The 11,397-nt window shown below is 53.4% G+C and overlaps 1 protein-coding gene across 2 annotated transcripts; it reads left to right on the top strand.

Annotated features, from left to right (window-relative positions):
* The first annotated feature begins 4,603 nt into the window (after positions 1-4,603).
* Positions 4,604-11,324, top strand: GALK1 (galactokinase 1). 2 transcript variants are annotated; one of them, XM_058561641.1, is made up of 8 exons: positions 4,604-4,802; positions 5,749-5,938; positions 6,389-6,508; positions 6,709-6,844; positions 6,969-7,150; positions 10,614-10,764; positions 10,865-11,027; positions 11,112-11,324. In XM_058561641.1, exons 1-8 carry the CDS (start codon positions 4,638-4,640, stop codon positions 11,181-11,183), a joined length of 1,179 nt encoding a protein of 392 aa, XP_058417624.1. In that variant the 5' UTR covers positions 4,604-4,637; the 3' UTR covers positions 11,184-11,324. The 2 variants fall into 2 exon arrangements, with proteins under 2 accessions (XP_058417624.1, XP_058417625.1); XM_058561642.1 differs by lacking the exon at positions 6,709-6,844 and having other exon boundaries at positions 7,052-7,150.
* Positions 11,325-11,397: the final 73 nt, after the last annotated feature.

Genomic DNA, 11,397 nt, shown 5'->3' with positions numbered 1-11,397 from the left:
GCCTGCATCTGGAGTTGTGCCTGGCACTCGGCAGAGTCTCCAGGCATGTTTGCTGACCAACCCAAATGACCCTGGCAGCCCCACAGCACAGCTGGCTGGATCTGCTCCTGGCATGGAGGTAAAGAGTCAGTCTAGTTCCCAAGAGCTTTGGTTACTGGTCTGGCTTCCAAATTGGGTGTGTTCCACGAAGGAACTGGGGCTCCTGTGGTCTAGGAGAGCAGCTGCCCCTTCTGTCCCTCACTAAGAGGTGAGCTTTAGATCTTAACACTTCAGCAAGCAGAGGCTGCAGCAGGTCAGGTAGCTCTTGGGGAGAGGGTGGTGCCTGAGAGAACAGGCTCAGAGTCAGACAGACCCAGGTTCAAGGCCCAGGTCTCCCACTCAAATGAGTTCCTTAACGCATCTGTGCTTCTTTTCCTCATCTGTAAAATGGGAATCAAGACTACCTACCCAATAGGCTTGCAAGGATTTAATGAAATAATCTGTGCAAAGTCTGGTGACTTTAAAAATATTTGACAGCAGAAGTCAAGGGCACTGACCAATCAGAACAGACAACCAGTACTGCCCTATGGGCTGTGTATCAGCCCTGATATGCTTACCACCAGCTTGATATTAGTATTATCAATATTACAGACGCTGTTATCATTAATATTACAGAAGGGCAAAGGGGGCCCAAATCAGGAGATAGGTTAACCTTCTGGGAACAACAACAAAAATAACCTCCAGAATGGGTGAGATGTTGGGCCATCTGCTGAGAGCAAACATTTTCAGAGACTGTGTCTGTAGATATTAGCTTGGGAAATGTGGACCCAAGTCTCATCAGGGAACCAGGCTATGATTGTAATGGAGAAGCCAGAGCTGCATGGAGCATACAAACCTTCAACATGTGAAGAAAGACTGAGTCTAGCAGGGAGGGCCCAAGGGCTAAGAACTGGGCACAGAGATAGACACGGATTCTGGAAGAGAAGAGGCACCTCTGGAGTGCCTGTCCTCAGTGGTGGGCCAGATCTCACTGTGGCCTGAATAAATGTGCCTTGGCAACCTCTAGGCCTGCCTAGGCCACCGGGCACTCGGCTGGCATGGGTGGTATTCCCACCACTGGATAGTATGTCACTGTCGTGGATATTACTGGGAAATCTATCACGACACCTTGGTCCTGTGTGATAGTTGGCTCTGGCTGTACTGATACAAGTTTTTCAGCCAGCAGAGCAGAGGACAGACCTTGGGTTGCAGTGTCCCCATTAAGATGCCACCTCCCCCCCAATCCTGTGACATCTAGCCAGGAAATGAGAGGGAGGGTCAAAGGTTAGTCAGACTTCCTTCTGAACAAATTTCATGTAACATGTCAGATGGGGTTCAAAAACTGAGAGTAAACACTTCTGCCAAATAAAATCAATGTTTCAGAGTCCATCTTGAGCAAACAGGAGCACATTCCCTTAGACCAAATCCTGGTTCTCCAAGAACAACTGAAGCAATACAAATGAGGAAAATCAGTCAAATGGATGTGTTTTCAATCAAAATGAAAATAAAAAACAAGGATGTGGGCTTCCCAGTGGTCAGGATTCCTCCTCTCTCTTCTTACTCAGAAAGCTCTTTCCTCCTTTGTCAGAGTGTTTATCTCGGTCAGAGGGGCCAGATTGTGACTACCTCCTGAGCAGAGTGTGAGAGCTGAGGCTCTTATCTGGCCAGTTGCACACAGGAGGGTCCAACAATGTCTGCTAAATTAATGGGTGACTGATAATAACAGCAAACATTTATTCTGTGCTTACTAAGTACCAGGTGCTGGGCTGGGCACTCGATGAAGATTACCTCATTCAGTTCCTTCTATAATAGTCTGTTGGAGAGGAATTACTCGCCCCATTTGACAGATGAGAAACTGAGGTTCAGAGAGGTCGAGTCATCTGCCTGAGATCACACAATAGTAAGGGCAGAGATTTGGGCTCAGGACTGTCGGACGTCAAAGCTGAGGTGGGTAAAGGATTTGTAGAGAAGGGGTTGCTTTGCTCAATGCTGCCTGGACAGTCTGGTGCTTCTTGGGAGGCATGGTTTGTCAGTTTAATTCTATTTCAGCCGGCTCCTAGGGCCACTCATTGTTTTGTCTTGTTTTGTTTTGCCTATGCCAAAAAATGCTTTACTGAGGAGTACTAGAAAGGAGCAGGCCATCAGATGAAATTTGGAATTGCATTTATTCCCAATGGTTGTTTTAAACAGCTTTATTGAGATATACTACACATACCACACAATTCACTCATTCAAAGTATAGAATTCAATGGTTTTAGTATATTCACAGACATGTGCAACCGTCACCACAGTTTTAGAACATTTTCCTCACCATAAAGAGAACTCAGGACTCTCAGCTACCTTAAACTCAGGACTTTCCTATTCTTGAATTTCCCTCAGCCCTATGCAACCACTAATCTACCTTCTATCTCTATAGATTTGCCTATTCTGGACATTTCGTATAGACCGAATCATACAATTTGTGGTCTTTTGTGACTGGCTTCCTTCATTTACCATAATGTTTTGAAAGCTCATCCATGTTATAGCATGGATCAGTACTTCATTCTTTTTTTTGCGGGGGGGAGGAAGATCAGCCCTGAGCTAACATCCATGCCAATCCTCCTCTTTTTTTTTTTTTTTTGCTGAGGAAGACTGGCCCTGAGCTAACATCTATTGCCAGTCCTCCTCCTTTTTTCCCCCTTTTTCTCCCCAAAGCCCCAGTAGATAGTTGTATGTCATAGTTGCACATCCTTCTAGTTGCTGTATGTGGGACGCCACCTTAGCATGGCCGGACAAGCGGTGAGCTCCTGGATCCGAACCCAGGCCGCCAGTAGCGGAGCGCACACACTTAACTGCTAAGCCACGGGGCCGGCCCAGTACTTCATTCTTTTTATAGCTGAATAAAATTCATGGTATGGATATGCCACATTTTGTTTATCCATTTGCCCTTTAGGTTGTTTCCACCTTTTGGCTAATGTGAAGAGTGCTGCTATGACCATTAATGTACAAGATTTTGTGTAGACATATGTTTTCAATTCTCTTGAGTATATACTTAGGGGTGAAATTGTCGGGTCATATGATAACTCTATGTTTAGCATTTGGTGCAACTGCGTTCAGTTAACTGTTTTTATATTCCCACCAGCAGTGTATGAGGGTTCTGATTTCACCACATCCTCACTCACACTTGTCATTGTCTGTCTTTTTTATTTTAGCCATCCTAGTGGGTGTGAAGTAGTATCTCATTGCAGTTTTGATTTGCATTCCTCTAATGACTAATGATGTTGAGCATCTTTTCACGTGGTTAATGGCCATTTGTTTATCTTCTCTAGGGAAATGTCTGTTCAAATATTTTTCCCACTTTTAAATTGCGTTATTAGTCTTTTTTACTGTTGCATTGTAACAATTCTTTACATATTCTTGATATAAGTCCCTTAAATATATGATTTGCAAATATTTTTTCCCATTCTATGGGTCATCTTTTCACTTTCTTGATGGTGTCCTTTGAGGTACAAAAGTATTTTATTTTGATAAAGTATAATTTATCTATTTTTTTGTCGCTTGTGCTTTTGGTGTCATATCTTAAAAAACTACTGCCTAAGCCAAGGTCATAAAGATTTACTCCTATGTTTATCTCTAGGAGTTTCAGAGCTGCCTTTTGAATGCAGTTCTCCACTCTTTGGGCAAACCCCTGAGCAGACCCCAAACTACATCCCTGGCCACAACTCTCCACAAAGCCCCCAGCCTAATCTCAGACAGGCTGCTTACATTTCAGCATTTCTGCTCCAAAGTTTCATGTAGGATGGGCAGCTGCGGACAGGCGTCCAGGCAAGGGCTGAGACCAGCTTGAAGGTTTAGGATGAAGGCTGTGAGAGAGGAGGTGGCAAGTGTCAGACTCCGAGCATGAGGCCATGCCTCTGGGACCAAGGCTCCACGCTGAGGAAGCCCCTGCTGGGGCCAACAGCCCAACCTACCTTGGCAGCTGTGATAGGTCCTTCCAGGAGGGGCTGGGCCCACTGCTGTCCATTGCCCCCTCCTTCAGGTCTCCATTGCTAGGAATTGTGGCAGCAGGTTCACCCTAGGAGAGGAGCCTGTAGAAAGCAACTCCCTGGTCACCACCAAACTTGGCTTTCTTATGGCTATTTACACTGGGTGCCAGGCCACCCTCTTAGAGACCCATGATCAGGGGCTGGTGATCTCGCACAGATACAGGACTCTTGGACCTAGGGGATCCCTTTGGGAAACTCAGGTCTGTTAGATGCCAGCTCTATCGGTGGGTGGCTTGGTGGGTGGGTGTGTGCACAGAGAGGGCCACCAGGGCCAGGGAAGGGCAGCTCAGACCTCCCAGTCCAGCCAATACCACTCAGGGCCATAACCACTCGAGTGGGCCCCCAGCGGTCTTTCCCGAAGACCGCCGCCTGCCTGGGGTGGGAGCGTCAGGAGAGACTCGAGCCCCGCGCACCCAGCAGGTGGATCGGCACCCGGGTTGCGAGCGAGGCGGGGCCCGCTGGGCGGGGCGGGGGGAGGCGCGGCCCGGGGGTGGGGGCGGCGCGTGCAGGAATGCGCACCACCCGCCGCGCGGCCCCGCCCCGAGCATCCCGCGCCGACGGGGCTGCGTCGGATCGAGCTGCGAGGCGAGAGTTATGGCCGCTGCGAGACAGCCGCAGGCCGAGGAGCTGCTGGCCGAGGCCCGGAGAGCCTTCCGGGAGGAGTTCGGGGCAGAGCCCGAGCTGGCCGTGTCGGCGCCAGGCCGCGTCAACCTCATCGGGGAGCACACGGACTACAACCAGGGCCTGGTGCTGCCCATGGTGAGGGGCTGGGCGGGGAGCCCCAAACCTCTCCTGCGACCTGGGCTGCCCCGCCGGAAGGGCGGGCCTTAGGGGCGCGGGGAGGTGCCTTCTCCCTGCGTGGCCTGTTGGGCGGGCCGCACCGAACTTGAGCCCCCGCTAAGTTTGGGGGAGCACGTGGGAGAGACCCTGGGATCGAGCATTTCCCACGTTGGAAGGGAGGAGGCCAGGAATCCGCTAGGAAGTAGGCTGGGAGGGGGTGTACCGACGCCACTTCGCTCCAGCCCGCCCTCTGGACTGCTGATCCTGCCGTCAACCTGGGAACCACCTCAAAATGTGGGCCCCCCCGTAGCATGCGGAAGGGGTCCCTTTGGGCTCTGGGCTCCATGGGGTTATCGCAGATGGGGGGAACTAGACCTAAGCCTCCCGGCCCAGTCTGCTCAATTTACAGAGGAGGAAACTGAGGCTCAGAGAGGGCTAGTGATCTGCTCAAGGTCTCATAGCTGTTCCTTGGTAGGGCTGTGACTAGCGTCAGGCCTCGCAGCTTCAGCCTGGGGCTCTTTCGACCCCACTGTGCAGCTTGGCAAGTGAGTGAGTACAGTGCACCTGAGGCCACCCCAAAATGGGAAGGCATTAGATGGAGCTCCTCTGATCCTGTTTTCTTTTTGAGCTCTCTATCCCCTTTGCCCCACAGCTGGGAGCCTATGCTCAGGGCAGAGTCCAGGTCTGCATTCCAGCTGCACTGGTTCCACTGCCCCTGAAGACCAGGAGGCAGGGCCCAAGCCGCCAGGGCCCCCTCAGCACTCAGGCTCTTCACTAAGACATTCCCCATTCACTGCATGTTGAGCCTGAAGGTCACCTCCCTGTCTGTCCAGGGCCTCTCATCCTTCAGAACCTTAGTATTGGAGGTGCCTCATCCATCCATCAGCAGGCAGAAGCCTTGCATATTCCTTGTCTCTCCTGCCAGGCGCTGGAGCTTGTGACTGTGCTGGTAGGCAGCCCCCGGGCAGATGGGCTTGTCTCCCTCCTCACCACCTCTGAGGACGCCGATGAGCCCCGGCGGCTGCAGTTTCCACTGCCCACAGCCCAGCGGTCGCTGGAGCCTGGGACCCCCCGCTGGGCCAACTATGTCAAGGGAGTGATTCAGCACTACCCAGGTATGGGTCCCAGGTCTGGGTCAAGTTCATGCTGGTCCCAGGAGTGCCACCTGTCAGCCACAAAGCTCATTAGCTCATCCAATCCATTGTGGGGTAGGCTTGCAGAGAAGAGCACGATGAGGAAAGAGTAGTACAGATGAGGAGACTGATGCCTCGAGAGGTTCCAGAACTTGCCGTGGGTTGTCTATTTCATGATTGAAGGAGCCAGGACTCAAACCCTAGCCTTTGGCCTCCAGAGCCCTAGGAAGACTGTGTCCCAGGAACCCCAGGGTAGGGGGATGGAGGGCAGTGGGCCTCTTGGCCCCGCAGGTTGGTGGCCTCTAACAATTGAGACACATCCCTGGAAGCAGCTGCCAGGCATTTGTCTCCCTTCATACCAAAATATACGCCCTTCCTGTGCCGATCCTGCCAGATGAACCATCTCACCATCACTCATTCTTTCTCCTCCAGCTGCCCCCCTCCCTGGCTTCAGTGTGGTGGTGGTCAGCTCAGTGCCTCTGGGGGGTGGGCTGTCCAGCTCGGCATCCCTGGAAGTAGCCACGTACACCTTCCTGCAGCAGCTCTGCCCAGGTACCTCCTAGACCCCAGCCCCAAACCCAGCCCTCCTTCCCTGAAGTCTCCTTCTAGTCAGGGCTTTTTCTCCTACTGTGGCTTTGGGAGGGACGTGAGGAATCTCTCTGGAGTGTCATTGGAGCTACTGATACTCTCAACCACCCACCCCTTGTGCCCCCTCCTGGGCCCCAGCCTCCCCACCTCACCCTGTGCCACAGACTCGGGGGCAATAGCTGCCCGGGCCCAGGTGTGTCAGCGGGCCGAGCACAGCTTCGCAGGGGTGCCCTGTGGCATCATGGACCAGCTCATCGCACTGCTGGGGCAGAAGGGCCACGCGCTGCTCATTGACTGCAGGTCAGGGGCTCCCCTTGTACCCTCCCACCTCATAATCAGGAACTTCTGGGTGGAGCTTGCCCACTGCCTTGCCTGGCAAGCAGACACGTGGCCTTGCCATCTCCTCACTCCAACTCCATCCCAGGTCCCTGGAGACAAGCCTGGTGCCGCTGTCAGACCCCAAGCTGGCCGTGCTCATCACCAACTCCAACGTCCGCCACTCACTAGGCTCCAGCGAGTACCCCCTGCGGCGGCGCCAGTGTGAGGAAGTGGCCCGGGCACTGGGCAAGGAGAGCCTTCGGGAGGTGCAGCTGGAGGAGCTGGAGGGTGAGAGTGGGCTGGGTGCGCTCTGTCCTGGATATGGCTGGGCACCCTACGGGGGCTGCCAGACCCTCGACGTGGCCTTGACCCTGCTGAACACTCCCTCATCTCCAGGCCTCTGCCCATTCCCCCTAACACTGCTAACCTGGGGCTCCAAACTCAGCAGGGCTGCTTGAAATCTCAATATTGTTTTTTGTAATATGAGAATTACGTTTCCACTGTGGAAAATGTAGAAAAGTACAAAAAAGAAAACAATAAGCTATAAGGCCTCTACCCAGAGATAGTCACCATTAGTAATTTAGCATATTTCCTTCTAGCATTTTTCTACATCTATATTTTCAAAGTTGAGTATATGCAATATTGTCTCTTGCCCATTTTTTTTTTCCTTAACATTATCTCAGAACCGTTTCCTATGCCATGAAAGGCCCATCATCAACATGGCTTTTTTGTTTTTTTTCTTGAAGAAGATCAGCCGTGAGCTAACATCTGTGCCAATCTTCCTCTATTTTTTATATGTGGGTCGCCTCCACAGTGTGGCTGACGAGTGGTGTAGGTCCATGCCCAGGATTTGAACCTGTGAACCAGGACTGCCCAAGTGGAACGCGCTGAACTTAACCACTCTGCCACGGGGCCAGTTCCAACATGGCTTTTTAAAGCTACATAATACGTATTTCAGCATACAGGTGCACCATAACTTACCTAACCATTTTCTGAGACTCATACCTAACACTGTGATGAGTATATTTATATATATGTCTTTCTCTGCATTCTCTTATTATTTTCTTAGGATTAAATTCTTATGAGTAGGGGCTGGCCCCGTGGCTTAGCAGTTAAGTGCATGCGCTCCGCTACTGGCAGCCCGGGTTCGGATCCCGGGTGCGCACCGACACACCGCTTCTCCAGCCATGCTGAGGCCGCGTCCCACATACAGCAACTAGAAGGATGTGCAACTATGATATACAACTATCTACTGGGGCTTTGGGGGGGGGGGAAAGGAGGAGGATTGGCAATAGATGTTAGCTCAGAGCCGGTCTTCCTCAGCAAAACGGGGAGGATTAGCATGGATGTTAGCTCAGGGCTGATCTTCCTCACACACACACACACACACAAAAATTGTTATGAGTAAGACTACAGGGTCCAAAGATACAGGTATTTTTAAGGTTCCTATACACATGGCCAGGAAGTTAGTCTATTTAATAGTTTGAAGGTCATATAAATATTAACTCATTTAATTCTCTCACAACTGTGTAGAGCAGATACCATTATTATTCTCATTTTTTCTGATGGAGAATCTACAATAAGTGACAGTGCTGAGACTTGAACCAGGCAGATTAGCTCCACAGCCCACATGCTGAACCATGGGCCCATGCTGCTGGTGCTGGGCGTTGCGCCCTCCCTGGCAGTGTAGGTGTGCCCATTTCAGGGACGCTAGCCAACCCCAAGGGACCATCGTGTCCTCCTTGGGGAAATGTCGCGTTCAGACCTGCTCCGCCTGCTCTGTGCAGGTGACCTTGGCTGAGGTTTTCACACTTGAACACTTTGGCCATCCCTCCTCTCCACTGCAGCCCTTCCATACCACTCCTGGGGGTCTCCCTCTACCTCAGAAACAGTGGTCCCCTCTGCCTTCCCCAGAGTCCTCCCCAGCAGCCCCCACCCAGTCTCTCACACCTTCCCTACTTCCTGCCCTTTGCCTGGCTCCTCCCCTTCTGCTTTGAAACACGGTTTTCTTTCCTCCTAAAATGGATTCTCCTTCCCCTGCCAATCTTCTTGGAAAAGTACCTAATGTTCATCACCCCCATTTTCTCATCTCCACTCACTTCTTAATCCTGAGAATCTGCCTGACCGCCTCCCATGCCACCTGCCGTAACGACTTTCCCAGGGTCCCCACATAAACCTGTGGATCGCGCTCCCCTACCCCTCAGTGGCTGGATCTGCTTATTCACAGTCCTTCTGTTTCTCTGCCCCAGCCTGCCCCAGGCTTTGTTCTCAGTGCACACCACCAGCCACCACTGCTCCATTAAGGACTCAGATCGGAGCCCCTTGCTCTCCTGGCTGCAGCCCCCCGTTTCTACCTGGGGTTCTGGAACCTTCACCTGACCCACAATGGAACTCACCATCCTTCCTCCCCCACAGGCTTCTCCTCCTGACTTCCTCCTGTCTCTTATTTCATCTCACCCTTGTCACTCCTGTTTGAAACTTCAGAGTCACCTCTGAGTCCTCACTGTCCCCCCTCCCACTCGCCTCTGACCTCTGTCCCCTCCTTTCCTTCCTCCCCCGATCAGGCCCCTCGTTGGTCTCTGACTACGTAACAGCTTCCGGCTGAGCTCCTGGCACCCGCTTCTCCCTGCCTGGACCCTCTGCCCACTGCGCACGGCAATTACTTTTGTCTCCTAGAGCTCAGCTCTGTCCCTCCCCTGCTCCAAAACCTCTGTGGCACACGGAACTAAGCAAAGTCCCCAGCAGCTCTGGGCTGCCATTATTGACTCGGCTTGCTCTCCCCGCCAGCGTGCTGGTCCCCTGGTGTGCCCTGTGCCCTGCCTCCTGATCTTCATCTGGGCTCTTTCCTTCCCAACACTGGAGCGCCAGCCCTTGGAGTCTCCGTTGTTGCTCCAGCATAAACATCAGCAGGATTTCTCTCCTGCTCTATCATGGCCTCCTCTTTTTTTTTGTGAGGAAGACTGGCCCTGGCCTAACTCCGTGCCCATCTTCCTCCACTTTATATGGGACGCCGCCACAGCATGGCTTGATTAGTGGTGCGTCGGTGCCTGCTTGTGATCTGAACCCAGGGCCGCCAGCAGTGGAGTGTGCGCACTTAACCGCTATGCCACAGGCCAGCCCCTATCGTGGCCTCTTTTTTTTTTTTGTGAGGAAGACCAGCCCTGAGCTAACATCCAGTGCCAATCCTCCTCTTTTTTGCTGAGGAAGATTGGCCCTGGGCTAACATCCGTGGCCATCTTCCTCTACTTTATATGGGACGCTGCCACAGCATGGCTTAATGAGCGGTGCGTCGGTGCGCACCCGGGATCGAACTGGCGGACCCCGGAGCCGCTGCTGCAGGGGAGTGCGCGCACTTAACCCCTTACACCACCTGGCTGGCCCCTATCATGGCCTGTTGAAGGCAGCATTGTGTCCCACTCACCTTGGAAGCACCAAAAGTCTGGGGTTTAAACTGCTGTTTACTGAGCACCCACTGTGTGCCAGGCGCCCTGCTGGGAGCTCTCCCTGTGTTAGTTCGTTCAGTTCTCACTGCGCCCATTTTATAGTCAGGAGGGGAGGCTCTGAAAGCTTAGTTACCAACCCCAGGTTCTACCTACAGCTTCCACGGAACAAGTTGGAGGCTTCCCTCCTCCCCTCTCCTCCTCCTCCCCGCCCAGGGCCACCACCCTGGAGCCTTGGTTCCCCCTCCCCCACATCTGCAGGGGCCCAGAGGCACTGGGTGGCAGGTCTGCTGACTCCCTTAACTCTCCAGCTGGCAGAGAACTGGTGAGCAAGGAGGGCTACCGGCGGGCACGGCACGTCGTGGGTGAGATCCGGCGCACAGCCCAGGCAGCGGCGGCCCTGAACCGCGGGGACTACAGAGCCTTCGGCCGCCTCATGGTAGAGAGTCATCACTCACTCAGGTGAGGCCCCTTGGGCGCCTGGCACCTTCCAGGTACAGGGTGTCCCCAGGGTTGGGTGGGGCCAGTCCCAGGCCCGCCTCCTCCTATATCCTCTCTGCAGGGATGACTACGAGGTGAGCTGTCCAGAGCTAGACCAACTGGTGGAGGCCGCGCTATCTGCACCGGGGGTTTATGGCAGCCGCATGACAGGTGGTGGCTTTGGTGGCTGCACAGTGACCCTGCTGGAGGCCTCTGCTGCTCCCCGAGTGATGCAGCATGTACAGGTGGGCAAGCGCCAGAGCCTGGGGTGGGGAGAAGTGGGTTCCCGGGGCCCTGCCACGCTGAGACCCCACCCACCTCTCCCACAGGAGCAGTACAGTGGTACTGCCACCTTCTACCTCTCCCAGGCGGCCGACGGTGCCAAGGTGCTGCACTTGTGAGGCGCTCCCCTGGGACAGCACACAGTGCACAGGACCTGCCAGGGGCAAGTCACAAAGCTCCATGCTTCTGGTGCCTGCCCTCTGCATTGAGGTACTCAATAAACTTGTGTCTCCGACCACAATACCTGTGTGCCTCTGAAGGTGGGGTGGGTGTGCTTGGGCCTCAGAGAAGGGTGGGTGTCAGAACCGCTCCCTTGCTCTGGGCAGGCCCCAG

The sequence above is a fragment of the Diceros bicornis genome, chromosome 18 (genome assembly GCF_020826845.1).
Source record: "Diceros bicornis minor isolate mBicDic1 chromosome 18, mDicBic1.mat.cur, whole genome shotgun sequence".
NCBI lineage: Eukaryota > Metazoa > Chordata > Mammalia > Perissodactyla > Rhinocerotidae > Diceros > Diceros bicornis.
The sequence above is the reverse complement of the archived record's forward strand: the minus strand, read 5'-3'. Positions and strand labels throughout refer to the sequence as shown.